This window comes from Arabidopsis lyrata, assembly GCF_000004255.2.
Source record: "Arabidopsis lyrata subsp. lyrata unplaced genomic scaffold ARALYscaffold_7, whole genome shotgun sequence".
NCBI lineage: Eukaryota > Viridiplantae > Streptophyta > Magnoliopsida > Brassicales > Brassicaceae > Arabidopsis > Arabidopsis lyrata.
Genome location: NW_003302549.1, coordinates 5,051,480 through 5,078,959, shown reverse-complemented (window position 1 = coordinate 5,078,959; position 27,480 = coordinate 5,051,480). Strand labels below are relative to the sequence as shown.

Here is a 27,480-nt window from a genome sequence, read left to right as displayed (position 1 = left end):
TCGTTTCAGTCTTGTAGTCGAAGAAGCCCTATAGAAAAAAGGCCTTTAAATTTTTTGAGGCCCAAATAGATTAAGTGGCTTGTTGTGTGGGCCAGGCCTACTTGTGAAATACTCAGTTAAACCCACGAGTTTAATTATATACTTGAGTATATAATTATATAGCTGTGTTTTTTCAAAGAACAAAAACACGTAAAGAAATTTATACTACACTTGGGCTCAGTCATATGAATTCTGGCAAAAAATATCAGATCAAATTCGGCTAACATTGATTAAGAGTAAATTTTACATAATTATGGAATCTTTTTTCCCAGTTATTGAGTATGATTTACAAAATTCGGCTTTAATAAGTTTCAAGTTTCCATAAGAAAAGTTTCGTTATAAAAAATGGCTAGTGGGATTCGTTATAATTTAACTCGTAGTAGCGTCGTAGGACAATAGAGAGCTTTTTCTAAATTATAATATCTGATTATCTTCAACTTTATTAACTTGAATAACCGATATTATAAAAATGAGTCCACTACTGGGATTAAAATATTTTGTTTTATCAAACAATGTTTTTAAAACGGGAGAAAGTGGCCATTTCCGCCGTCTGATACAAATATTGTGACTAGTATTATTATTACACCTTTTTGGTCAAAATTATTTAAATTTACTTTTGTTTCTTTAATTTTTTCGAAGAGTAAATACACACAAAAAGTTGGGGTTGGTTTGTAGTGGATAGTATGTGCCTCCACGTTTAATCGAAAATTGAAACCTAGTATTCAATAAATTAGAAAACGATTTTAGTCCATTATTTCGTTTTCTATAATATTTAGTCACACAATATGGCATTTTTATTTAATAGTGATAATGTGCCTATATTTTATTTTGTAAGAATAACTTTTTTTTATTTTTGTGAACATTTTTGTAAGAACAACTAACTTAAAATCTCTACAAATAATTTTATTAATACACCTTCATATTCACAAACACACAAACACACAATATATATATTAATCTACACTGAATTCACTACAAAGTTCAACTACTTCACATGCTGATACTACCACACTAGTCTCTTTTTTCTTTTTTTCGGCACAACACTACGCGCTACTCTTTTTTTTTATTGTCGACATCAGTTACCATATAAATAGATGTGAAGAGGAGTACTAATATCAGAAGCTGTTTTATAGTGCAACGCATGAAAGGTCTACACGGTCTATAAACTAAACTTAAATTTAATTATACAGAAATGCTAATCATTGATATGACAATTGGTTTGCCTAACACATACATAATTGATAATGAGTTTGTAGGCATATATTATCCATTAGTATATAACAATTAGCAGTGGAGGATTAGATGGGCATGCAATGCAAAGGTGTTTTAGTGTCATAATTACTACATATATATAGACACACGAATATTGGGCCAACACTGTCTTGAGCCACTCTTTGGCATAATGACCTTTCCACTACAATATGACAAACAATATATTTAGTTCACATGAAAGCTTTAAATGTACATTTTCACTCAAAATAATCAGTTGAAGTGCTATTTTAGATTTTTTTCCTTTCTTTGGTGTACATTGTTAAAATGTGACAAAAGATTGTTGACCAAAAAAATTAGAAAAAAAAATCTTAGAATTTACAGTTGTTTGTAGAATCTGTAATAACCAGTTAAAACATATTGATCTATAACATCGATCATGACAGTAATCACTGAAGTAACATCACTCAGTTTTTAATACTAGATAGATACTCCCTCTGTTCCAAATTATAAGATGTTTTTGTTAAAAGCACAAAGATTAAGAAGTAATAAATGTTTATTTATTTATAAAAATTTAACCAATAGAAAAAAGGACAGCAGAATTCAAAAGGTCATAAATAAACTAAATAAATATAAATTATGCATAAAAATCTGAAAAAATCTTATATTGTGGAACAAGAAAAAAAGGCTTAAACATCCTCTAATTTGGAACAGAGAGAGTATTAATTAATGTTGAAGCTAATGCAACCATATTGCAAAAGATGAGAAATTTTGTTTTGGGGAAAGACGATATTTTTTTCTTTTTTGGGGGTCAAGCAGGGGAATATATCTTAACTTTAATCTGTGATTTAAAAGTTTGGATCAAAGAAGACAATCTCAAAGAAGAAAAGAATATTAGTACACCAAACGATGTAAAATAAAAATTGAAATATTGATTAAAATTATACGAAAGATAATGGAATGAAAAGGTGATAACACTATTCTTAAAAAAAGCACATTCTATCATGAAGCGAGGCAACTTATGTTTACACAAAGAACAATGTGGTCAAGTTCCACTTTTCTTGGGTCATAATTAGTTTCTTCTGTTTTTTTTTTTTCCTTTTATAAAGCGAAAAAATAAGAAAAACAATAACAAAATAAGTAATATTTATATAATTCTAAAAACAGAAATTAAACCAAAGCTAATCAACAAAGGAAACTTGGATTCTGTTGGGTAGACAAGAACCCATGAATCCTTCTTCCTCGTATACCTCCCCTTGGTCAATCATATCTATACCCCCCAAACATAGGTCAATTACACTTATGCCCTCTTTCCCGCCGTTTTTGACCGTTACTAAACCCCTTTCAAAAACCTCTTTAACCCACTCTTCAAACAAACCGTTAGCAAAAAAACCACAACCTTCGTAAAACTTCTCTATCAGTTCCGCATCGACGGTAAACCCGAATCTCTCTTCTCGTTGCCCCAGGATCTCCTCGCATGAATCTTTGATCTTCGCCACGAAGAATTTAGTTATATCTTCGTTTGACAAAACTGTGAAATCAAACCGGTTTTGGATTGAGTCTAGAAAACGTTCTTCAAACCCGCTTGTGATTTGAGTGGCTGTTTTAGCCTCTTGTTCGTCGTCATCATCAACTCTTAAGTTGAGGTCAAGAGCATTAGATTCGAATTTCAGCTGTCTTGAGAACTCTTTCTTGATGTTGCTTATGTCGCAGGCGACATTGCTTTCGTCATCCTCGTCTTCGATTCTTGGATTCTTCTTCTTAATCATCGTTGGTGCAGCATCAAAATCTGGTTTCCTCTTGTGATTGACCAAACCAGAACCCGATTTGTAACACTTCAACACTATGGGTATGACAAAATGTTCATTCTCTACACATTCATCATCTTCTCTTGTCAAAAGGAAGATGATTTGGCTCTTCTTTCCTTGAAAACCATCCAAATCTCCAGACTTTCCGTCCTCAAATTGATCTACGAGGAGTTTCATGAACTGAGTATCGGCTAAATCAACTCGCTCTATCAAAATAACAACCTTTTCCCCCTCCTTCAACGCGTTCTCAAGCTCCTCGCACGCTTCACTTGCCTTGGATGTTCTCAGATTAATCTTCAACATTTGTTTGAGTGATCCGAAAAGAGAAGTTGTCGTTGTGAGAGCCAATCTTCTTTTTGCAGTCACATCGTTTCCCGAAACAAGGATCCAAGCATCTCTCTTCTTACTCATCTTGAATGATTCTTCCATGGCAACAACGATTGAAGGAAGAACTTCCTTTTGCCATGGAATGTTCTCGTGAAGCTTTTCCAATAATTCACTCATTTTTATCGCTCTCTCTGGCTTTTCTTCATCCGAGTTTTCTGAATCAGATGGAAATGGAGAATGGCCAAGTGCAAGAGTGATCTTGGTTTCTACACGTTCATCAATGTTACTCTTGAATCCATCCAAACTCAATTCATCGGTTTTCTTTAGACCTTCTTGATGATTACTCCCAAAACTAAACTCGATAGTACACGAGTTCTGCCGTCTGAATTTCGCAACTGAACTAGATGCACGTGAGTTTTGCTTCAGACTCGAGTCCACAAAAGATCCCGGTAAAACAGAGCTGCTCTGTTCTGCCCTCCAACCGTAGCCTTGAGCAGTCATACCAGGTTTCTTGTGGTGAAGAGCTTGACAAAACCGGTTCCATTTCTTCCTCAGTCCACTTAGTTCATCCTGAAACTTAACCCACAAAGACAAAAGGATTATATAACCATAGAAACGCCGATAACAAAACAAAGATCATTCATTTATCAAAAAAAAGTTTGTACCTTTTGGTTAATGTTGTTGTTATCTCCATGAGGTTGCAGCCAAGGCGGTAAGATTTTATGTTGAGTTGATATAAAAGCTTTTGTTTCTTTTTCATAGTTAAAAGCACATTCTCCACAGAAATTGAGTTTATCTTCTTCCTCTTCTTCTCCTGCCGCTCCTTCTTCTTCTCCCTTTACTCTAAATGACTTCATCTCCATGACTTGAGAAGCCATCTCAGAACTGTGACCACTGAAGCATTAGGTAATTTAATATCACTAGTACTTAAGTTAGTGATTATGAATTTATGAATAGAAAATAATTATAAGAGAAGAGGAGAAAAACCTGGAAGCATGAAGGGTTAGCGAAAGTCCTCCTGAAGGAATTGAAACAGCTTGAAGAGCCCATTGAACATCAAGTGGAGGTTGCTTCATTTGACATCTCATGTATGTTTGGTAAGAAGCTGTCCCTAAGAGCCAAACTTTGGCCCCTAATTTGCTATAATCATAAACCAATCTCCCTATCTCTTCCACTAGATGATCCGCCGCACTGTAAATCGAAGAAGATGCGCTGTTACCGCCGCCCCAAACTGCCCAATCAAGATCTCCAAGACAAACGATCACACCTTTGCCACCCCAAGATGTGAAAGAATCAATCTTTCTCTTTAATTCCCTAACTTGTCCCTCCATATCCTCCTTCTTCATGAAATTCAACCCAACTTGTGAAAACTGAAACTTGATGAAATGGGTTTGTTTTAAATCATCTGGAACTTCTCCTCTCTCAATTCTACCCATGAGTTTTGCAACCACTCCTTCTGTCTGAGAAACAGAGTCTCCAACTATGACAGTGTTCCTCTTCTTGTTGTTCTTCTTCCCTAGAAGCACTTCGATAACCGGGTTTGCGTCTTCTCTCACGGGAAAGGCTTGATCTGGAGTAAAGGTCTTTCCTTTAGGGAAATGAAAGAAAGGGTTTTGCTCAAAAGAATGATGATTGGTCAAATGGGCATGCCACATCTTACTAGGGTTAGGGCTTAAAGTCCCTCCTCCTTGATTGTTTTCACTAGAAGAAGGAGAGCAAGGAGAAGAGAAGACACCAACAGAAGAAGAAGAGCCGTAGAAAACAGGGGAAACAACAGAGGAATCATCTTCTATGTTATTCTTGACGGAAACACTAGAGAGTCCAGCTTCTCTCATCACTCTACTCACACTAGGATCATCAAGAATCGACACAACAAGCTGCTCGAGCTCGACTTTAACCGCCAAGAACGGCTGGTTCTGCTGGCTTTGCTGCTGCTCCACACACCCTCTCCTCTGATGCGCCTGCGCTCTCTTCAGAGCCGCGACGAGAGCGTTGGAGAGTGAAGGCTGAGTCTGAAACAGAGGATTTGGGTTTGTCGGAAGCCTGTTGAGAGCAACATTGAAACAGAGCTCGAGAGCTCGACAATGGAGAGAAGGGTGAGCCATTTGGCGACCGATGGCAGTGAAAGGATTGGATTTGAGACATGCCCTTCGGAAAAGATTGGATCTTGAAGAAGTCAAAAGCGTCGAAGCAACGTGAAGAGGAGTGACTTGAGAATGGCCTCTCCTTCTTGCTAAGGTTAGAGATTGCTTCAAAACTGAAGCAGCCTCTGGTGTTAGTGTCTGGTGCACGGTATAAGCCCCTGTACGCATCACAAAACCACCCACCTTAAACCCTAAACCCCTCTCAAGAATCTATCTCTCTTTGCTGTGAAATTGAATCTTAATCTCCTCTCTACCCAGAAACAAACGGTCAAGACTTTGAAGTTTTTGAAAGGAAGAAAAAGTAATGGTGGAAGTAAATTTAGTGTTATAAAGATATATTTAGTCTGAGAGAAGTATCGAAGAGAAGAGGACAGAGCAAGTTATGAATTTATATTGTTTTCGATGTTGTTTTTTCTTTTATTAATTAAATACTATCATTTTCTTTATGGTTTTTTTTTGGTAAATATTATCATTTTCTTTATGGTTTTTGTTTTTTAATAAATTATATTCTCCTTTTGCTTTCGTCTTTTGAATAGTAAGGCAGCTTTCTGAAGCTTTTTTGAATTTCCCACTTCCTTCAAGCTTCGTTTCCCTCCACAGGTTCAAGTTAAAAATGTGTCGATCGAACTATATTATATTTCATCTTTTACAATATACATATGAAATATTGAGGGCCGACTTAATAATAGCTGAGGCCCAGCGAAATTTTTTAATGTTTGGTTATACTTGTCATTTTTACAAATACCATAGACACTTAAATTAATATGATAGAATTTAGGGCACTCTAAAGGATTTTTGCTTCTATTTTGTCTTTACCATAAAACAGTAGATATTTAGCATTACATGGATGAAAAGGTAAACTTCAATAATATCGACACATCTGATTGCTGATCTTGAGGAAGTTGGTGACTTATATCTTCTCCAAAAATTCCATATCAGTTATTTGATCTTTGTAGTGATATATCATAGGATTATGATGTATATGAAGGTTTTAAACCAGTGTGTAAATACTTTCAATTAGCATCTTTGCGTCTCCTTCAAACTCGGCTCTTTTCAATCTCACACTACACATAGGTTTGGGAAATCAATCTCAATTCATGCTCCTCTGGTTCATCATATATACAACCGGCATCGTTCATACATATATAAGGGTAATAATATATGTACATAAAATTTATAGGCATGGATTTTTCCTAAAATTATGTAAAATATGTATCTGGTCTGATCATGTGATTCAACAGATAGATTTTCACTCAGTTGAAATCAAATGAGGGCATGTTTGATTGATCTAGGACATTACTGGTCCTATACATCTCTAGTCATACATATGTGTGTGCTGTAGATCAATAAAACATGTCCATATCATTAACTTGATATATTTGTATGACCAAAGATTGAATTGCCGGATCTTTCTCATTATGAGAAAGCACTATTTCCGTTCCTAAAATACAACTTTTAAATCTCCCAATAATATATATGTATGACTATTGACTATATATATAGATTTGAAAATTATATTTCAAGTTGTGTGTTCAAGCAAATCTATGTGACCACACTGAAATATTAGGAACGGAAATAGTGCTCTCTCATAATGAGGAGATCCGGCAGTTGAATCTCTGGTCCATATTCTTTTTCATATTTTAAATTAAATTTAGTGATATTGAAGGTGTCATCACAAAGTTAAATTTGAGAAAGAGAGAACTATCAAACTTTTCCACTAATATTATGCTCAACCAAATGAGCTATCCAACGACATTATATCTTAATATTAGATAGTTTTTTTCTTTTATGTAGGGAATAGTTTCATATAAAGGAAAGAGTCATATTTAATCTTTTTGTTTAGTCTCTCTCAAATCTCGATCTTCCTAGAATTACAGAACTCAAAGAGCGTAACCACAAAGAAAGGCAACAGTTAATAATAAAGAGACGTGAAATTAAATTAACAATATATATAACAACATAAATTACATAAAAATTGAGGTGGTGTCACTGTCTTTGAGACTGATCTTTGAAGAGAGACAGAATTTCATTCTTCAACTCCTCCAAAAAGCAACAATCTGTCTCCCATCTTTCAATTTTCAAAGCACTAACTATCATCCCTCTCTCTCTCTCTCTCCCTCTCCCTATCCCTATACACATAAGATACATATGTGGGTATATATATGAGGTGAGCAAAAATTATATATCATCAATTACAAATTGGAGGAAAATGTACGTACTTTTAACAAAATATTTAGAACGCCCGTCCTCTTTTCATTTTAAAAAAATAATAATAATTAACGAAGTTACAGCATTCAGTAACATGAGTTTTACTATTAGAGCTGTTTTTTTTTTTGTATGATAATATTAATATATTAGATCTTATAAAAACAGGATCCATAATGGAATCTTACAAAATTCAGTTAACCGTGTTAGGTTTTATCTAGTTGAAACGTTTATGGCCAGATCCTAACAAAAAATTAGTTTCGCTTAAGATTTCTCGGTCAAAGTATATAGCTCGTGAATCAAGAAGTGTAAGGGAACTTTTGTGGGGTTTCAGGATTTATAACATTATAACTATATACATAAAGAAATTCAAAACATTGTATATTTCAATTGAGTGGGTTTTTAACTTATTGATTTTTGTGTCAATTAAATTTGTTTAAAGAACTTAAGATGTTGTGCATGTTGCCGAATAAATGTGTGATTGAAAACCTATAAAATTGCAAAATGACGATAATTAACAGGATTTCGCTTTCTCTCTCATGCAAAATCATTGTGTCATTACGTGGATTACTGATAATACCCTAAATTTGGAACCCTAATTAGTGTTATTCGGTTCCATACAGACAGTTGATCACATATTTGAACCCTAATGATTCATCTAATTTTGGATTTGCAAGAGAGTTTTTACAAAGATATGTAACTGCTATTCCTCGTAAATATTATTTAAGCCATACAATAATCTAATATCTAATGCTAATAGAAAAGATTTGGTGGTCCTCACTGGCGCGCGATTGGCGTCAGGATGGAAAAAACATTGCATGTTATATAGAATTTTAAGCTTTATTGTGTGACGCAGTTAAGTTTCCACAGACTTTTGATCATTCATGGTACTCGAATTATTACCACCTTTTTTTTTGTATCAGTAATCAATTTATTTTTACACAACATGTATACGTATCTCATAATCATTATGTCTGCTCCATCTCTCATGCAAAGGCTGTACCTCACGTACCAAATTATCTAATCATGTTTTAAAGTATTTCAAATTTTTCAATACACAGTAGTAAAATACTAATACATGTACATGAGATTATACAAGCTTTTCTTAGTCGTTTCTGACATATAGTTGCATAATCGTCGTAGTTCAAATATATTTTCCTTAGAACATATGTACTTATATATCATGATCGTTCATAATACAAAGCCACAAATTTCGATTAATAATACATTAAAATGTATATGATCGATGAATTCGATGTTGAAAGCTAAAATTAATTTGTTTTTAAGTGGAAGCCAAACATGTTACTTATAGTGGAGATTAGACAATTTTAGTAGTATTGATCAAAGTTGGCGGCCTATACTTAAAGAGATTATAAACCGAATTATCTAAATTTTATGATTAAACAAACGATTTGTTACGTCAATACTCGATCTTACGTCAGATTTCAGGTTGAGTCCAAATATGCAAAAAGAAATTGCAGATTGTAGAACAATTTTTTTTTTTTTTTCTGAGGGTTCAACATATGGTGCAAGTTGAACAATTTTCGGCCGTCGTCTAGTGTGCTGCAGATAATTGTTTCATTTGCATTTAGTTTACTTTTATCTGCCGAAAGATCAACCGATGGTAGATCTGGATCATCATTTTTATGGGAAACCACAGTTCAATATATAACCGATTTTGTATATGTATCAAATAACCGATTTTAAACTATATATACTGTATGTTACATAACCATAAATCTCGAATTATTGCAAGAAATGATATTAGAGAGACAAGTCGGGGACAAAAGAAAAGGACCAAAAGGGGGGTAAAAAAAAAAACTAAAGCAAATAAAAGAATAAAGAGGGAAGCTGTGAAGAGCTTTTGCCCCTGAAATCTAAGAGAATGTGATTAAAGTTACAGCTCAAGAGAAAAAAAAAAAAAGAAAAAAAAAACAAATAAAAGCAAAAAGAAAAGGTTATAAGAGAAATTTAAATAAAAGACGTATAGAAATGTCTGTAATAAGCTATTAAGTACTTTCACTTTCTCGTTTTCCTTCATTTTGTATGACTATATTCTGCATGCATAAAAACGATGACGTATTACCTGATCATTGCTGCCACATTCTTTCTCCGATCTCTTAGTTTCTCTGATCCCAACGAGAATATTTCTCTTTATTGTTTTTCTTTCGTCTCCTTTATATAAATCTTCTTTTTATGTGTAATTAAAGATTTCGTTTTTCAAAAGAAAGTAAATCTTCCAATGGTATAAAGGGTACAGCTTAGGGTTACTTTTATCAGATCGATTATCTTTTTTTTTTCTTCTTAAATCATAACCTCCAGGTTAGATTAAAGAAAATATAGTTAAAGTCGAATAAAAAAAAGTAAAATTAAAATTAATGCCATCATTAGGTTTTCAAAACTTTAGAGCTACTGTATTGGATAAAGAAAATTAGCTAGCTTGACTGGATATATTATAAATATATACATGAGAAAATTGGTAAATATATATTCGATTAGTCTTTCAGAACAAGTTTTAATTTACTATATAGTCATTCACCAAAACAAAAATGCAACATACATGCAACATACATTTTGGAAGAATTATGATTATTATTTCAAATACTTATAAAATAAAATGTAAACGACTTTACTTAACTCACTTTCTATTGATTAATTTCTTCAATATTTTGTAAACTTCTATACGAACTGTACGTATTCATTGATTTGGTCGATCAAACCAATTCAAGCGGTTTAATTACACATCGTGGTGTAAATGGTCCGGTTTATTATCCAACTTTACTAAATTACTTGGGCTTAAATTATTCAAGGGCATACTCAAAGCCCAGACAGAACTAGGCACGTCAGCAAATTTAAATCAACGCAATAATTATGATTATTAATTCCGCTTTCTTACCCTAATGATCTAATAAAGCTAATTACTTTAATATTTCTTGTCGACAGTTATATACTTCTCTAATCTCTTCTCTATTCGTTATATTATATGAACACAGGTAAATGATTTATAAATAACTTCAATCTATTTATTATGTTATATACTTAACATATTTTTTCAAATGAAAAAGGGAAGGTTAAAGTGGCTATATATACGATATTACGATAAGTAGTAGTAGTACAATGTTCAACTATTGCAGTCAAAAAAGCATTTTTAACCTTTTACATCTTTTATGGATAGTTTTCACTATTTTTATAACTTAAAAAGATGAAACTTTGGTTTCATATAAAATTCTTTTGATCATCTAGCGTCGTATCCAAAACTAAAGATCATATACGTATCTTTACTTTTGTTTTTTCGGGAACATTAACTTTAATTTCTATTTATCAGCGATCACCTTTGCTATGTATATGTATATCCCTCTATGTCTCAAAGTTAGTGATAAATGATTTTTGCAGAAGGATAAGGCGATGCTTACAGTGTAAAAATACTTCAATTACTAAGTGGTTAACATATTTAAACGTATATATTAGTTGCTCTAGTCGAATTTCTTTTTTAACAAAAATTGGCACAGACTTAATTCTGTGTGTCGAAAAGTATAGCAATAATGCCCAAAATATTATTTTCTTTGATACCAAACTGCCTAGTTTGATATAAATTTATATATTAAAAAAGGAAAATTAAAAGGGGAAACGAAAAACGGAACAAATCATTGGAGAGGATCGGTCAAAGAGGAATAATTAAGCTCTTTCTTTTTAACAAATTTTATTGCCATTCACTTTTATATTTGTCTTTTGTTGGGTACTGTTGAACGAATGTTTCTTTACTTCCATCACAAGACAAATAAATAACTCATATGTTGTAAGTGTTTCTTTATATTTTTAACTCTCGACTAGAAAGAAAATATCATAGTTACTTTACTCCAAATTTTTAGGTATATGAATTATGAGTAAACTTGATTGGCCACAGAAAATACGTAAATGTTATATATTACGATGGAATTTCTTCAGCTATTCTTTTTTTATTTTCTGTTAAAAAAATAAAGGAAAATAGTAGACGGCCTTCTTCAGCTATTCAATTCTTTTCTTCCAAATGAATAGTATAATATAATTATGTCAGAAATTTGTTCTTTCCTATATATGTATAGAGCTAGGCAAAGAAACCTGCTTTCTATACAAAATAAAAACTTTATTTTCTGAGTTCTTATGTGAAAACTGAAAACTAATGAAGAGACTAGAGTAAGAAACTGTAGTATAACCCTAAACTAAGTGGGTTTGAAATGAGAATACTTCAGGGATTTTAAAAAGAAATATGGCAAAACAGTAGTATAGCAAAGTTTCATTCTCATTTTCTTGATCTTCACTATAGCAAGTCACTGGATTGCAAAACAAAATAATTGATTTAGTAAGTGAAAACCTAAATAATGAAAGTAAAACCTTTATAAAAAATTGATAATGAAAGTAAACTATAAACCTGACGTAACAAAAAAAATTAGATGAAAATGTTATATATATATTTAAATAGTGATTCACTAATAAGAAAATGGAAGCAATTCCTCGAAATATGCTTAGCTTTTTTTTTTGGTAGGCCGAAATATGCTTAGCTTATTAATATCTGTTAGATGTTCTTTAGTTTAATGCAACAATAAATTGATTGCAATCTCCTCCAAACATTATTTGTTCATAACCGGCCGGTATAACATTTGATCTTGTTGTGTAACATCAATGCCCATTTTGATGTTCTCAATTCTAGGTTGTCCAAAGGTTATGAGATATGGTTCTAGTCCCCAAGATAGAATAAGAAACAAAAATAAACAGTTTTTATGTAATTATTTATGGCAAGTTTATTTGCTAATTTTTCTTGGACGTTTAAATTTCTTTGCTGATTCTTTATGTTATATTATTGATGTATATAGTCATCTAAACATGTTTATAATTTTAAATAAATTTATTTTGTATTAGTAAACTTAAAGGTCACATGCAAAATTTTTAAAACTTTAAATAAATGACTGAAATTCAAATTACAATTTACACCATTTTTCTTCACACACTCAAGACTAAATTTTGGAAACATTCAAACAGGCTAAAGGCCATAAAGCATCTTTGTCTGGGCCGAACTCAAAACATATCGCTGGTCAATACGTGTTTTCAGCCCAATATGTTTCTTCCATATTTAGAAATAAATAGTGAATTTTAATCAAATTGCTTTCTCTCATCGCGGGAAATTTTTTTTTTTTCATTTTGTTTGATAAATGGATTTAGTCGTCGAAGTTGGTTAACCGAAATCGTAACGTAAGATTGAACCGGATTTGGATTACTCGTTACACTTTTTCGTATCCTAGTAAACTTGAACGGATGTTGTTGCTAATACATAAAAGTAGTAGATTTCAAAATTTTATCTCTTGGAGTTGAAAAATTAACTGCGTTTTTCTTCTTCTTCTAGAAACCACATCCTCGTATTTTATAAGAAACGAAAGAATAATAATCCGACAATATTAGGAATGTTGTCACTTGGACCCAATTTCCATACATTTGCAATTACAAACAAGGTGGGTGAGTCATCCAGATTTATGAATCTTCCACAGATATAGTAGCTAAAAAGGGCTCTTAGCCTAATACTTATACTACTATAGAATATTAAAACAAGCAAAAAATTAAAGACCGATTATTATGCACATAAAAATTAAATATTAAGACTTTTTAATGAATTGAATTCTTAACCAAAACCATATCAAGTCATATCATACATTATCCTCTATACACGTGGTAACATACATAATAGCAAATAATTTTATTATAATCATCTTTGATCACCATGGTCATGTTGGGCCATCCAAGCCACGACTTTAGTAGTGTGAAAACAATATCATACGGAACTAAACACAGTACTGTTCATTTCATACAACTAAAATACAACTATTTTCTACATATTTTTCTCAAGTGTCCAATAACTGAGAAACAAATGGTTTGAGATACAAAATTCGATATCAATTTTGTCGATTTGTTTCTCAAACTAAGTTTATTCGGATAGAAGTAAAAACCTTTCACTATTGATAGATACTACCAGTACATTTTTTTTTTTTTGGTTCACAAGATAAACACTAGCTATATTTAGTTTGATTATACAAGATTAATTAATGTCGAACGAGTTGTATTGTCTAGTATGTAATAGGTAAGTCGTATGATTTAGTGGTCGTCTTTAGTTTTATATATTGATGTTTTCCATGTTTTACAAATTCTTGAAAGAACTTAGAACTCAAATGTATAATACATGACCATCGAGAAAAAATTATTCCCGCTATCATAAATAAAGTTTATTAGTGGTTTCACAACTTTTTCATTCAGTTGACATCACATCATTAAACAATCAATATTTATTTACTTACAAGTCAATAGAATAAAATTGCGTATGCAATTCGAAGAACTGGCTATATCTATGTTTGATTCTTATATACCTTAGATTTTGGATCATTCCCACATTATTCTGCTTTTCAGAGTCACATTTTGTGTTTATTGGTTGCATAAATAAGTTATTTCATAACAATAAATATCTATGGAAGATGGAGTTTTATAGATATATAAACACTCAAAAATCATAAGAATATATCCACAAATAATAGAATTAAACATAGATTTACTGCATTCAAATCAAGGGACATTAAAGAATCTCCTGGGCCCAACTGGGTTATATTTTCAATAAAATTAGCAAAAAAAGTTGACAATCAACTAATCATCACCATTATTGGCTATAATCATTACATGCGCATACACAGAGCCATGATGTCTACCTACGTTTGAAACTTTGAAATCTGAAACTACGTATCTTCTTTCCTTAACATATCATCTTCTAGTACTTTTAATGTCTCGTGATCCTAACAAATTAGAAAATAAATTGATTAATATCTATAATAAAAGAATTTTGCACTTATACTCAGATACTCTTCTAATACCTAACAAAACTAAAATGAAAATGGAATTGCACACCCCCTAAATTCAGTATTATACCCATTGATCAGTATATGAATCATGCATATTGTGAGTGAAAGAGATAGATAGATAGATACAATACACTTGTTTTTTTTTTATTGGACAAAAGGAATCAGATTTTGATCTCTAAATCGAACGGTCAAGATCGGATATAATTATTTCAGGAGATTAAGATCCCACGTGCTTAAAAACTCTCTGTCAGACTCTCTCTCTGTCTATAAAATTCTCGGCCCACTCTTGTTTTGATAGTACACTCAATAGAAAGACACAGAAAGAAAGAAAGGACCAACAAAAAACAAAACAAAACCTTCCATTTCAAGAAAGCATCGTCTTTGTGTGTCCGAAAAATGGATGATCTAGACCATGAGTACAAGAATTACTGGGAAACCACAATGTTCTTCCAAAATCAAGAACTCGAATTTGACAGGTACTTCCAGAATCTTGGTCAATTCTTTCCTTTTTCTTTTTCTAAATCTCTTTCTTTAGTTGGTAGTTAATGAAATTTTTTAAAATTATAAAATTTAGTTGGCCGATGGAGGAAGCGTTTTCAGGTTCCGGCGACTCGAGTTCGCCGGACGGCGCAGCAACGTCGCCAGCATCTTCGAAAAACGTTGTATCTGAGAGAAACAGACGACAAAAGCTTAATCAGACACTTTTTGCTCTCCGATCAGTCGTTCCCAATATAAGCAAGGTGTGATTTATTCGATTAATGGTTTCTCTTATTAGTTTAATCAACTGTCTCTTTTAATTTACTTTGTTATTCAAATAATTTAGTAATAAAATTTCGTCACCAGCAATTTTTGTTTTGGTCAACAGAAATTAAATAATCGAATAAACTTTTCTCTTCTTTCTTTTGGAAAGAAATAAAACTATACAAATACAATCTGGTTAAACCAAATCCAACCAACTTTAAACAAAAAGGCAAACCAAATTTTTGATACTCTAAATCCATATCAAGCTATACTAAAATGTATTTTGGTCCCCTAATAGCATATAATTGTATACGTGTGATGATTTGATTAGGATTGGATTTAATTAAAATATTAATATTTGTATATTTTTAGTTGGACAAGGCATCTGTCATCAAAGATTCAATCGACTACATGCAAGAGCTTATTGATCAAGAGAAGAGGCTAGAAGCAGAGATCAGAGAGCTAGAATCACGATCATTATTGCTAGAAAATCCGATAAGAGATTACGATTGCGCCAATAATTTTGCTGAAAATCAGCTGCAAGATTTCTCAGACAATAATGGCCTGAGATCAAAAAAGTTCAAGCATATGGGTTACGATACTAGAGTACAACACTACCCCATTGAAGTTCTCGAAGTACGTACTAAGCATTATTTGGTAGTACATTTAAAAATACATTTCTCTTTGGGTAAAGTTATTTATTCCAAATTGCTTTTTATAAAAAAACGAAAAAACAAAAACAGATGAAGGTGACATGGATGGGAGAGAAGACAGTAGTGGTATGCATAACATGTAGCAAGAAAAGAGAAACAATGTTGCAGCTTTGTAAAGTGTTGGAGTCTTTGAATCTCAACATTCTCACTACTAACTTCTCTTCCTTCACCTCTCGTCTCTCCACCACTCTCTTCCTCCAGGTCACACACTCTCTCTCTCTCTCTCAATTTTTTTTTGTTTTTATATCTTATTTGACAATGTGATTACTAGTACAAACTACAAGATTCTAAATGCATTTAGAGAAAAATATATGTGCCTTTATTTGGTTTGATGCTCATTTCGCAGTGATCGAGCGAAATTATAACATGTTAACGAAAAGATATGATAATATAGTTTAGAAGATTCTGCCTAATAAACAATTTTAGATTAATTGTAAGTAGCTATAAAAATTAGTTTTAGGCACATGTAGGACTATAAAACACACCAACCAAATATATTTGTCCATTTTTATTTTGTCGCAACTATTCAGACTTTTATATACCAAATTTAAATCTTACTATTTTCATTTCTTTTTGTTATTTTGGGAGAAAAATTGTCGTCTGACGGCACGTAGACAAATCCTCTAGTGGAAATCAATTAATTATATGAATAAAAATCATACTACTAAGTGCTTTAGTAAAGTGGATTGTTCTTTTTTTTTGGTTAAGGAAAAAATATGTTATCCTTAATTCATTATACAATAGTCCAACAATGTAAAATCACTATCAAATTTAAAAGGGCAACCTTTAGACGGACACATTTAATTACTACTTTGTTCCCACCTGTCTCCATTTAGTGGACCTTAATTCACATTACACCTTAAGTATTTATATTAATATCCTAATCAATCAATTAAAGCTCCAATTATTGAGGTGGCCTCGAGCCCATCATATTTTTTTCGATTTTCGCCTTGACTTTTTTTTGAGGGGGTTAGATTCTCTCAAAAGTTAAATGTCATATTCCATAAAAAATAGGATTAACAATCAAAAAATTAGTGTGTGAAATCTCAAGTGCCTCGTGTCCCATAAAGTGCCGTCCAAGCATAGTAGCACTAGAAAAACGTGGCTAATTTATAACCTCACGCGGTTCAACGTTTGGCTCTTTGACGCTTTTAGCACGTGACTTTTCCCTCACTACACTTTAGTTTAATTCTTTACTCACAATAAGCTAAAATAAAGTATAGCCAATTAGCAAGTTTTATCTGTTTTATATCCAGAAAATTTGTTGTTTATTTCAAATGAGATGATTTAAAACTAGAAGTATATGGTTCATAAGATCTCCACTCTTCATTATACTAATCATTATGGTACATTTTTATTTACTCCAAATGATATCCATAGAAGGTCTTCATAGTAGACATTAAGGTTTGATCCTTTATAATATAAGGCAGATTTGTTGAGAGTTATTATTTTTGCTATACTTTTAAAAAAATTCCTTTCATCATTTCTCTATCTATCTATTTTTTATATCATCAAATACTAGGACTTGGTGTAAAAAATCTAACTTTCTTGCCTAACAAATGAATACACTATTATGTTATTTTTCTTTGACAGAAACAAGATTTATGTAGTTTTTGCCCACCTTGATAACATTTTCTTAATAAAATTTAATATAATCAGACGCTAAAAATACAGTGAGGTGTAGACCAGACCAGTGGAGTCATGGAGAGTTGGTGAAATCATACTCCAATCATTTATCAAATAAAAAGTCGATCAATTCATTTTCAAACCTGTCTTTATCTGTCCTTTTAAAGATTATGCAAAAACATTAAACAATGATTTTATCCACGAAATGTCATTTTCCACCGGAAATAATTATAGTAGTAATGCTTGTAGGTGTATACGAATTTATCAGTTCTAGTTTTCTTATAACGATCGAGTTGCCAAAAAAAAAAAAGATTTTTGGTCCGATTGTGTAAAACCTAAACACCCCTAATTTCCATAATCTATACTGAGGTTGGAAAAATTCTTAAAATCCTAATTTAGTTTTAAATATATGAAAAGATATCGTATGAATTAACATATATCATTGTTTTTATCTGTGATGTATTTAATTGTGGTAAATCTTGAATTTGCAGGCGGATGAGGAAGAAAGAAGTGCAGTAGAGGCCAAGATACAAATGGCCATCGCAGCTTATAATGATCCAAATTGTCTTATCAACTTCTAATTTACTTAATCGTTTTATGATATATGTGAGGGTTTATTTGTTTGAGCTACAAAACATCCGTTGGTGTATTATAGTAACTTTTTTTTTAAAAAAGTAAGTTCATTCTAATAATCTCAAAACTTATATTTCTAAAAAAACCATTTAAAGAAGAAGAAGGTGAAGAAGGTGTCGTCTGTCGTGGATCTAATAAGGGTCGGAAGGAATTGTCCGTTGTAGAATCGTCTATGTAACAGTTCTCATAATTTGCAATAAATAATAAATCCAGACGTTAAAAAAAAAAAAACCATTTAAATTAATTGATAATATCCAAACTGAGCATTAAACACACAAAGTAAAAGGGTTAGAAAAGCAAATGTGACTTTCTAATTTAAAAGATTTTGTGGATATTTTGTCTTGATTGATGAACAGAAACCAAATGCACATTGTAAGTTGTAAATAGAGAGAGATTTGCGATTTGCTTCTATTTGATCTGTAAAGTTATAGGCAACAATTGTTTAGTAAACTCATAAAAGTGACAGTAGCTAGGCTTATTAAGGAGATATATTCAGAAAACACAGATTTGTAAACAAATATTTTCTTACCGCTATTTATTACCCATTCTAACCGCTTTCTCTATAACCGTCATTTTTATTTCTACTCCTTCTGTCCCAATATATAAGATGTTTTAGACGTTTTCATTTGTTCTATTATATAAGATTTTCTTTACTTTCAATACATGATTTATATTAGTTTAATAGGTTTTAATTATTTTAATTATGTAGTATTTTCTTCTATTAGTTGAATTTTCATAAATGAGAAAACATTTATTGATTGGTTCTTAATTTATGTGCTTTTAGTCCAAACATCTAATAAAATGGGACAGAGAGAGTATTACTTTGTAAAAATTATATAGTTACCAATCATACTCTCTTTGTTTTATTTTTAAAAACCTAAATCTTTCAACTTTATTATATTCTAAACCTAAAATTAAAAGCCAGTTATTTGGAAGAAGGAATGATAAAAAGAAAAGATCATAAAAAAACGAAATGTATTAAAAAGAGAGCTAAAGTTCCATTAAAAAAAAAATCCCCAGGTTTATTATTTTTATGGGATTTTATCTGAAGTTTAAATGACACATACAAACTGAAGAATACAAAAGCTACATTAGGTATTCTTAGACTAAGTTCCAAAAGAATCTAACAATACCAAAACTTCTGCAAAGGATTTTTTTTTCTAATATATATTGTTACCTTTTCTCCTTGATCTCTGCTATTGGAACATACACTACTGAGTCTTCTTCATTTAAAGAAGAAGAAGACTTGCCTAACTTTTTCCGGCCTTTCGGTGTTTTAAATCTCTCAAGCCTCTGCGTCACGTCCAGTAACTTGTTTTCTGTTCTACAAAGCATCTCCATTACTGCTTCAAATTCTTCCTCTTCCGTCATCTTTCTCTCCGTCTCCTTCTCCTCTACAGCTGTCTTTAAGCTTATTTCGTTGCTTAGCTCTTCATGTGACTGAACACAATAAGAACACATAACTTTTAAACTCTACAATTGTCCAAAACCACTGGTCAATGCAAGTTCATGGAAGCAGTACTTAATCATGAGTTCTTTAAAATAGATTTGTTCTATAAACTGATTTTGGCAAAACGGCTTATTTTAGTTTTACCTCTTCCGTCATCTTTCTCTCTGTCTCCTTCTCCTCTACAGCTGTCTTTAAGCTCGTTTCACTTCTTAGCTCTTCCTGTGGCTGAACACAATAAGAAAAATAACTTTAAAAATCTAAAATTGTTTACTTAATCGTGGTTTTAAATAATGAACATTTTGGCGAAACGGCTTATCTATATCTTACCACTTCCATCATCTTGCTCTCTGTCTCCTTCTCCTCTACCGCTGTCTTTAAGATCATTTCGCTGCTTAGCTCTTCATGTGGCTGAACACAATAAGAACAAATAACTTAGAAAATCTAAAATTGTTTAAAACCACTGGCAAGGGATCAAGGCAATTTTAACTTAAAAAATCTAAAATTGCTTACTTAATCATGGTTTTTTAATAATGGACATTTTGGCGAAACGGCTTAGTTATATCTTACCTCTTCCGTCATCTTGCTCTCTGTCTCCTTCTCCTCTACGGCCGTCTTTAAGCTCATTTCACTGCTTAGCTCTTCATGTGGCTAAACACAATAAAAATAAATAACTTAAAAATTTTAAAATTGTCCAAAACCACTGGTCAAGACAAGTTCTTGGAAGCAGTACTGATCTTTTAGTAATAGATATGTTCAATAAACTCATTTTGGAGAAATGGCTAATTTCTATCTTACCACTAAAGCGAAAGAAGAGTCGTTTTGTTCCAGATAATGTTGACTTTCATCTGTGGGTGAAGGAAAGGAGACATTGGCCTGTTGAATTTCCTCCTGGTTGTTAGTACAGGGAGAGAGAATTTTCTGATTTGTAGCGGAATCATTAAATCCAGGTGGAACTGTCATATCCAAAGTATCTTGAACTTCATTAGTTTCAGTGTTGTTCTCCATGACTGCTTCTGGTCCAGATTCTCCTCCAGAGACTGTCTTAGAATCCCCAGGTTGTTTCACGCTCCCAGTCTGTCATATAAAAACAATGGCCGCCAAATGATTAGTCTCCTTGTAAGAAGTTTAGTCTCTGAAGGCACCCAGACAATGTTCATATGTAGGAATGAAGCAAGTAATAGCGATTTACCTTCCTATTCCTTAGTGCCATATACCGTGTATTTTTGAACCATTTATTGACCTGTAAAAAACGATATTTAAGCACACGTAGAACCAAAAAAAAACTAAGAAACCCAAATGTTCATTAGCTGTATGAATGAGTTTCATGAGCCTCAATTGATCTGAGAAACATTAGCAAGATAACTTTTCTTTGGCTGCACTGTTACCTTCTCTGGATCAAGACTCAGCTCTTTTGAAAGACGATCCCTCACAGCTTTTGTAGGAAGCTCAGTCTCTGCAAATACTTGACGTAGCTTCTGGTACATTTATGCAAACAATTTAAAACTTAGTAATGGATGTTTTCTCTTCTTTTTTTTTCTTATGGTAAACTATACATATATAAGATACTAAAACCGGGAAGAAGTAATTGCAAACCTCAACTGCATATTTTGGGAGTCTGAACATCGGCCTTCGACCTCCTTTATTTTCCACAGAGACAGAATCTCGCTCACTCTGTTCCAGTGTTTCTACAACATCTTGATCTTTCTTACTGCTTTCACACATAGTTACAAGTGTGCTTCCTGCATCAGATTCCCTTTTTCTCTTCCTTCTGTCATTCGGACCCCAGTCTTCATCTTCACTACCTTGTTCTTGCAAAACTGCATCCTTTCCAAACATTTCCTGATACAAAAATAAAAAATCGAAAATTCACCACCAAAACAATCATCAATAACAAATTGAAGCAGATTAACATTTACGGGTTCTTGAAATCGATGGATGTGGTACGCACATAGTACAACTTTGTATAGTCAACAGTCCTTCGCTGTCTTGGCCCACATACAGTTTCTTCATTACTTGTTTCACATTGTTCCAACATATTGCTGAGTCTATGGCCTTCCCATGATCCCGTTGAAAGGGCAACACCATCAGAAGATAAGCTCAAACTGGTTGAAATGCTTTCACCATCATTATCACCACCACCATCATTATCACCACTACCATCACCACTAACGTTGCTGCTATTTCCTCCACCGGTTTCCCTCATTTCAGGGTCATAATCATCATCCTTGGAGTCATCCGAAGGCCAATCTGCTTCATTGTTAAGTGTAGCTTCAGATCCAATAGGAAGACTAGCTTCTTCATTGAAGATATCCTTATCCATAAACAAAAAAAAATAACCAAGGAAAGTTTCAAAACTAGAAGAGTAAAGCAGAGTAAAGCAGACTTCTGATGGTGAAGTGTTTCTATCTTGCGTTCAAACAAAATGAAACACAGTGGTACTTGCCAAAGGTTTACCTGCCAGTTGCTGTCCACAGGGAAATGGGTACCAATTTGCGCATTCATTGTGTCGATGATTTCCATTTTGCAATCACAAAATTTGCAAAACCAACCCAGATCTCCGGGAGGTACTGTTGATATTATTAAGAGCAATATGATTTGAGGAAAAAAAATCAGGTGGAGAAGCCACACTGTATAAACTCTCTATGACAACATATATGTATATGCAATAGATAGCCAGAGCTTACTGCTTTCTGTTTCCAAAGGAGGGTCAAGGCACTTCTGGTGAAATGCTCGATTACACGTTCCATCACAAAGTATTATATCATTGTCTGGAAAAGCTTCTCGAGAATTACATACCGCACAAAATATCTGCAGAAGGTAAAACCCCATCAGGCAATTCTCCAGTGTAATTTCCAGTATCGACCATAAAGATTTGAATTAAAAAAATAGAGATGGCGCGTGCAGATAAATAGAGATTTGCTTACATGGTCATGATGAATAGATCCATCTGGAGCTATCACTTTCTCTTCCATGCTTCCCACAGAACTAAGCAGATCCAGCTGGCGAATGGCGTCACGTAGTCCAAGCTTGCAGTTTAAGATCTGTTTCCGGGCTCTCTCAAGCTCCTTGTCTGGTCTTATCTTTTCCCGACTGAAAAACACATGGAAATACAAGAGTCAAACCACATAATTGTTTACAGCTAAAGAAGGCCACAATTGTTTTTTGCGTTCGCGTTTGCATTTGTTTTCACATTTCCATTTTAAATTTTACAAATGATGATTAGTATACTATAAGCAAGTAAACGCAAACGCAAACGCAAATGCAAAGTTCGTCTTTTTTACATTTGAATCAATCGTGGTCTAAGGAGAACATAGGAAACTACAAATTCAATTTGGAAACAGAGAAAAGGTTGAATACGCGTAAAACAAATCCGTGGACCGAACTATTGACAGCTATAAAACTAAATAAAACTCATTCGTAACGCATAATCACCATTCTTTTGGTAATATATCCGAGGAGATAGTAAAATTGTAACACTTTTTCCAAATAGAAACAGTGAGTCAATAGAGAAGAAATTCAAAATTTTGTACCTCTGACCTTTCCAACCTTCAGTTGCGTATGCATCGATAAGATTCTGCTGCATCTTCATCTTAATGAGCAAATACCTTGTCCGTCTCTGCAACCTTAACGAATCATCTACCTCAACCTTATTATCCTTTTGCTGTCTCTTACTTTTCCTCTTCCTTGTTTTCTTAACCTTCTCCTCCTCCATTTCCTCACAACGAACCCATCCTCGAGAATACTTCTTGTTTCTGGATTTCGAACAGATATCTTCTTCCGTTTTACGCTTATTCGGCTTAAAGTTTCTCTTATTTGGTACTTCTTTACCTTTCTTCACAAATGATGAGAGTAAAGTAGACTCAATTCTCTCAACTGAAACACAAGCCTTTTCAGTTTCTTGATTGATTCTCCCCTTTGTTTCACTCTCCTCCATATCGAATTCCCGATCACCGAGACTTAAATTCCTCTTAGCAGATCATTTCATATAAGATCTTACCCTGAAATATTCAAAACCCCTCCTCTAAATCAGTTTCCTCACATTTACACACACAAGCCAACAAACTTGAACTAATGATTCTTAATTCCCCATTAAATGATATCCCACAGAGAAAAGGACTGAATCTAATCTTACACAATTTAAGAAACAACACACAGGGATACACATTAAAGGCACTGCCAAATTCAGACATGTTTTTGACTTTTAATTGAAAAGATTACAGATTTGTGATTGAAGACGACACTCTGAGACAAAGATAAGGTAACAGATCGAACATTAGACTAATCAAACACACAACACTAATCTCTTCACATCTCAATCATGCTCATGACCCAAAACATAACAAAAAATATAATTGGTGAGATAAATTCTTTAACTAATCTGAGCAAAGGAATCGTAATTTTGATTCATCGGAAGAAGCCAACAACAGGAAATTGAGAAAGCTTAAGTTTTTAACAAAGTAAAGCAAAACCTGGAAGAGAGTAAGGATTGAGGAATTGAGGAAGATGAAGGTAAAGTGAAGATCTTTCCGACGAGGGTTAATGGTGGGTGCTTAAATATTGGTACGGCGGGATTTGAGTCACCGGCGGCGACTTGACAGGGTGCTTTCAACGGTCGGGTTTACGTCACTCTCCGTTCTTCTTTAGGTACTTTACTTTGGCAATGGTAATGCTTAGCAACTCTTATTTATTTTCATTTTAAGTCCCTGTATTTAGACATATTTTCTCAGAATGTATCTAAGTTTTCCTTTTACATTCTTAACCCGAATTAAGTTTCCTTTTCGGTCGCGAATTGATATTCATTTCCTTTTTAAAGTCTTTTTGAAATATAATTGGACTTCTTGTGTATGTTGTTTACTCTCAGCCCAGTTAAAACGGTTATCGGGCCGAATCATCAAATTAAGCCCATTAAGAAATTGGGGTCCAGAGAGATGAATTAAATTTAAGAGGTGGGTCGAGTATTTGTGGTCGGCACAAAAGCTATAGTGAGTAGGTTCTTGGATATTTTTACGTGTTAGAAAAATCAATTTAGGTCGGTTTGGTCTGGTCTATATATAAAATGAATCTGTCGTCGGCCGGGAATGCCAAACTCGTCAAGTCAAGGTGGTCGGTAAATACCTAAATTCTATAACCTAAAATTGAATCAGGTCTGGACAAAATTCAGATTAGGCTTAATACAGACTATATATCTCAGATTAGCCTATTGCTACGTTCATATTTTACATCTTATCTAAAATAAATCTTGATCTTTGACAATGAAAAAAAGATAAAAGATTATGTTGAAAGATGAAAGATTAAAGATAACTTTTAGGAATTTCTTGTACCAACATATATATTACCTAAAAATGTTAAAACTGATTCTTGTTCTAACAGTTTATTTTTGCATGCCACTTGCCTATCTAATTTTGTTTTGTACTATTCCAAAAATAGGAATGTTTAATATAGCTCTCAGATGATTAAGGAAGAGATCAAGATATGGCCTTGGCTTGAATCATGCACCACATGGGTGGAAACTGAGATAAGAACAAAAGCTAGCCCATAAATAATATTTTTCACATGTTATTCACATTAAGTTTGAAATAATCACCGACTATAAATATGTGGTGTCGAGCTTGTTGATTGCAAGAAAACAAAATTCTAATTTATGTCTCTATTAAATGGGTTGCATAACTCGGAAATGCCATCTTATATAATGACATGTGGGGTTAAATTTATTATTCTTTTTTAAAAATATTGACATGGGAGGGTCCTAAGAATATATGAAAGTCATGTAGCTTTGCAAAATTATTGTTATCTATTTTATATATCTTCGAATCAATATGATGGGCTATAGAGACAAACCGCCAAAAGATTGTCTGCTAATGAAATAAAATTTTAGAGCTATAGTAATTTCGATTAATATATTATAAGGCTATGTGTTATTTACAGATGTTGTGACATGTTCGATGGCCTAGTCTGATCTAATTCTACCAAGATTAATTTTAATTATACATAAATCGGTTTTAAATAGTTTTGATTATGTTTGCTTGTAGATAACATAGCCTGGTTGTTCACTCACAGCTGAGTTTCTTGTGAATAGCGGATCAAACCCATTCCGATTCAATTGCAATGATTCTTCTAGTTCTAAACGTTTGAAAATGTACACGTTGGCTGTAAATTTTGTTCGTCGATCCATCAGTATCTAGTTGTAAGATGTAACTAAAGATAATTAAACTTGGACACTAGTAGTGATATTAAGGTTCTTACATACGGTTGTTTCGTACGTCAAGACATGTAGTTCATGTAAATAAGCTCATAATCAATGATATGCATAATACTGTTTTAACAAAAAATGATATGCATACTATAGTACTGGACTATTTTGGTTGAGTATATTAATTTACGTGCAAATATTTGGATGTCATTTTGTATTCCTGACAAAAAAAACTTTAAGCATATCATTAATCTTTTTCTTATGGTCATTTTCAGATGTTATATATGGTGCATATACTTATACCTAACCTAGACATATTAATTAATTAATATGTGATTGGGAATGGATTCAGTTTGTAATTGCTTTCAATTAGCTACAACCAAAACTTAGATTATAAACAAATTAAACATGAGTATATATTGAGTACACGAGGAGGTTAGGGATTTGTGATTAGTGTGAGTTGCTCACGCCTAAATGTCGGATATTGTTATATAATCACTATGTGTATTAATTCCAGTTGTCATATCTAAATTTTTAATCAAATAAGTCATATGATTGCGATTGGAACTACAGATTAGAATATTTCTTTTCTTTTCTCGACAGGTGTAGAGTTGTAAATAGTAAAATTGTAGTTTGAAATCATTTATCTTGTCTTAAACATAAACATGAAAATAAAAGGTTTTAGGAGTTTGGATTTTATCTAAAATCTAAGATAAACATTTTTATTGGAGGTGAAAGACTGAAACTGAAAGTGATGTGTATTATACTGTTCTTTTTGTCCATCGAAAAAGTAGAGGTGATGCAGAGGTATCCACGTGTAAGATTTCGTGTGGCGTAGAAGATTAGTTGAAAACAATAAAATATTATACTAATACGATAATATAGAATACCAAAGTTTCAAATGGAAAATCAATTTGAGGACCGACTCTTACCAACAACTATTTTGGCTCTTTTTAGATGCATCTAATTACACCAATCATTCATGCATTGCCTCGAAGATAATATGACTTTTCATGTCCACGAAAATATATATTCCCAAAATATATATAATTTCTCTAAAAGAAAATTATAGTAAGTACTATTTTGGTATTGGTCGTCATCTTTTATCGTTTCTTACAAGTAAACGTAGTACATTGATAACGAATTAAAGACTATTATTTAAAGGTCCACATATATATATATATATATATATATATATATATTCACTAATGGGTTTTCGGAGCGGGGTTTAAAAATTATAAAACAAGATTAAGGTAAACTGCGATGCATATAAAATCAGTTCATGAAAATGATAAGCCATTAGATTCATAAAACTTGAATTGTTTTGTTTGTATCAGGCAGTTACATGCAAATTGATCTACACAACCACCTAAAACTCCTAAAAATCATTGTCTAATACTACTTATGTTTCAAATTATATGATGTTTTAGCTAAAAACACATTATTTAAAAAATTTAATTTTTTTTAAAAAGTTATTATTTAATATTTAATTTTTAAAAAATCAACCAATTACAAAAGAAACT

The 27,480-nt window shown here is 32.6% G+C and overlaps 3 protein-coding genes across 9 annotated transcripts; 1 reads left to right on the top strand and 2 right to left on the bottom strand.

The window, feature by feature from the left end:
- Positions 1–2,369: 2,369 nt before the first annotated feature.
- Positions 2,370–5,954, bottom strand: LOC110226892 (protein SMAX1-LIKE 4). Of its 4 annotated transcripts, none has more exons than XM_021019782.1 (3): positions 4,371–5,954; positions 4,049–4,277; positions 2,370–3,953 (listed from the first exon to the last, which is right to left on the bottom strand). In XM_021019782.1, the coding sequence occupies exons 1-3, from the start codon at positions 5,693–5,695 to the stop codon at positions 2,430–2,432; spliced, it is 3,078 nt and encodes a 1,025-aa protein (XP_020875441.1). In that variant the 5' UTR covers positions 5,696–5,954; the 3' UTR covers positions 2,370–2,429. The 4 variants fall into 4 exon arrangements, with proteins under 4 accessions (XP_020875441.1, XP_020875442.1, XP_020875443.1 ...); XM_021019783.1 differs by having other exon boundaries at positions 2,370–3,959; positions 4,049–4,268; XM_021019784.1 differs by having other exon boundaries at positions 4,049–4,268.
- Positions 5,955–14,853: 8,899 nt separating this feature from the next.
- LOC9303452 (transcription factor bHLH27) lies at positions 14,854–18,441 on the top strand. 2 transcript variants are annotated; one of them, XM_021018847.1, is made up of 5 exons: positions 14,854–15,080; positions 15,179–15,344; positions 15,718–16,002; positions 16,089–16,259; positions 18,176–18,441. In XM_021018847.1, the coding sequence occupies exons 1-5, from the start codon at positions 15,001–15,003 to the stop codon at positions 18,263–18,265; spliced, it is 792 nt and encodes a 263-aa protein (XP_020874506.1). In that variant the 5' UTR covers positions 14,854–15,000; the 3' UTR covers positions 18,266–18,441. The 2 variants fall into 2 exon arrangements, with proteins under 2 accessions (XP_020874506.1, XP_020874507.1); XM_021018848.1 differs by having other exon boundaries at positions 14,865–15,080; positions 15,718–15,981.
- Positions 18,442–19,291: 850 nt separating this feature from the next.
- Positions 19,292–24,493, bottom strand: LOC9305476 (pathogenesis-related homeodomain protein). 3 transcript variants are annotated; one of them, XM_002867333.2, is made up of 14 exons: positions 24,237–24,489; positions 23,298–23,765; positions 22,692–22,857; positions 22,452–22,575; positions 22,222–22,334; positions 21,716–22,078; positions 21,361–21,606; positions 21,153–21,242; positions 20,957–21,007; positions 20,563–20,841; positions 20,335–20,415; positions 20,095–20,175; positions 19,912–19,992; positions 19,292–19,757 (listed from the first exon to the last, which is right to left on the bottom strand). In XM_002867333.2, exons 2-14 carry the CDS (start codon positions 23,699–23,701, stop codon positions 19,491–19,493), a joined length of 2,346 nt encoding a protein of 781 aa, XP_002867379.1. In that variant the 5' UTR covers positions 23,702–23,765; positions 24,237–24,489; the 3' UTR covers positions 19,292–19,490. The 3 variants fall into 3 exon arrangements, with proteins under 3 accessions (XP_002867379.1, XP_020874504.1, XP_020874505.1); XM_021018845.1 differs by lacking the exon at positions 20,095–20,175 and having other exon boundaries at positions 24,237–24,490; XM_021018846.1 differs by lacking the exons at positions 19,912–19,992; positions 20,095–20,175 and having other exon boundaries at positions 24,237–24,493.
- Positions 24,494–27,480: the final 2,987 nt, after the last annotated feature.

What these genes read in the sequence shown, in the direction of transcription:
- LOC110226892 (XM_021019781.1), bottom strand. Translation starts at nt 5,695, where the DNA reads ATGCGTACAGGGGCTTATACCGTGCACCAGACACTAACACCAGAGGCT. An exon ending in CTAACCCTTCATGCTTCCAG is followed by an intron (nt 4,278 to 4,370) that starts GTTTTTCTCCTC and finishes CTAATGCTTCAG; the next exon opens with TGGTCACAGTTCTGAGATGG. An exon ending in ACAACAACATTAACCAAAAG is followed by an intron (nt 3,960 to 4,048) that starts GTACAAACTTTT and finishes TTGTGGGTTAAG; the next exon opens with TTTCAGGATGAACTAAGTGG.
- LOC9303452 (XM_021018847.1), top strand. Translation starts at nt 15,001, where the DNA reads ATGGATGATCTAGACCATGAGTACAAGAATTACTGGGAAACCACAATG. An exon ending in CAAGAACTCGAATTTGACAG is followed by an intron (nt 15,081 to 15,178) that starts GTACTTCCAGAA and finishes TATAAAATTTAG; the next exon opens with TTGGCCGATGGAGGAAGCGT. An exon ending in TACGTACTAAGCATTATTTG is followed by an intron (nt 16,003 to 16,088) that starts GTAGTACATTTA and finishes AAACAAAAACAG; the next exon opens with ATGAAGGTGACATGGATGGG.
- LOC9305476 (XM_002867333.2), bottom strand. Translation starts at nt 23,701, where the DNA reads ATGGAGGAGAGTGAAACAAAGGGGAGAATCAATCAAGAAACTGAAAAG. An exon ending in TCCTTTGGAAACAGAAAGCA is followed by an intron (nt 22,335 to 22,451) that starts GTAAGCTCTGGC and finishes TAATATCAACAG; the next exon opens with TACCTCCCGGAGATCTGGGT. An exon ending in AGAGCAAGATGATGGAAGTG is followed by an intron (nt 19,993 to 20,094) that starts GTAAGATATAGA and finishes TATTGTGTTCAG; the next exon opens with CCACAGGAAGAGCTAAGAAG.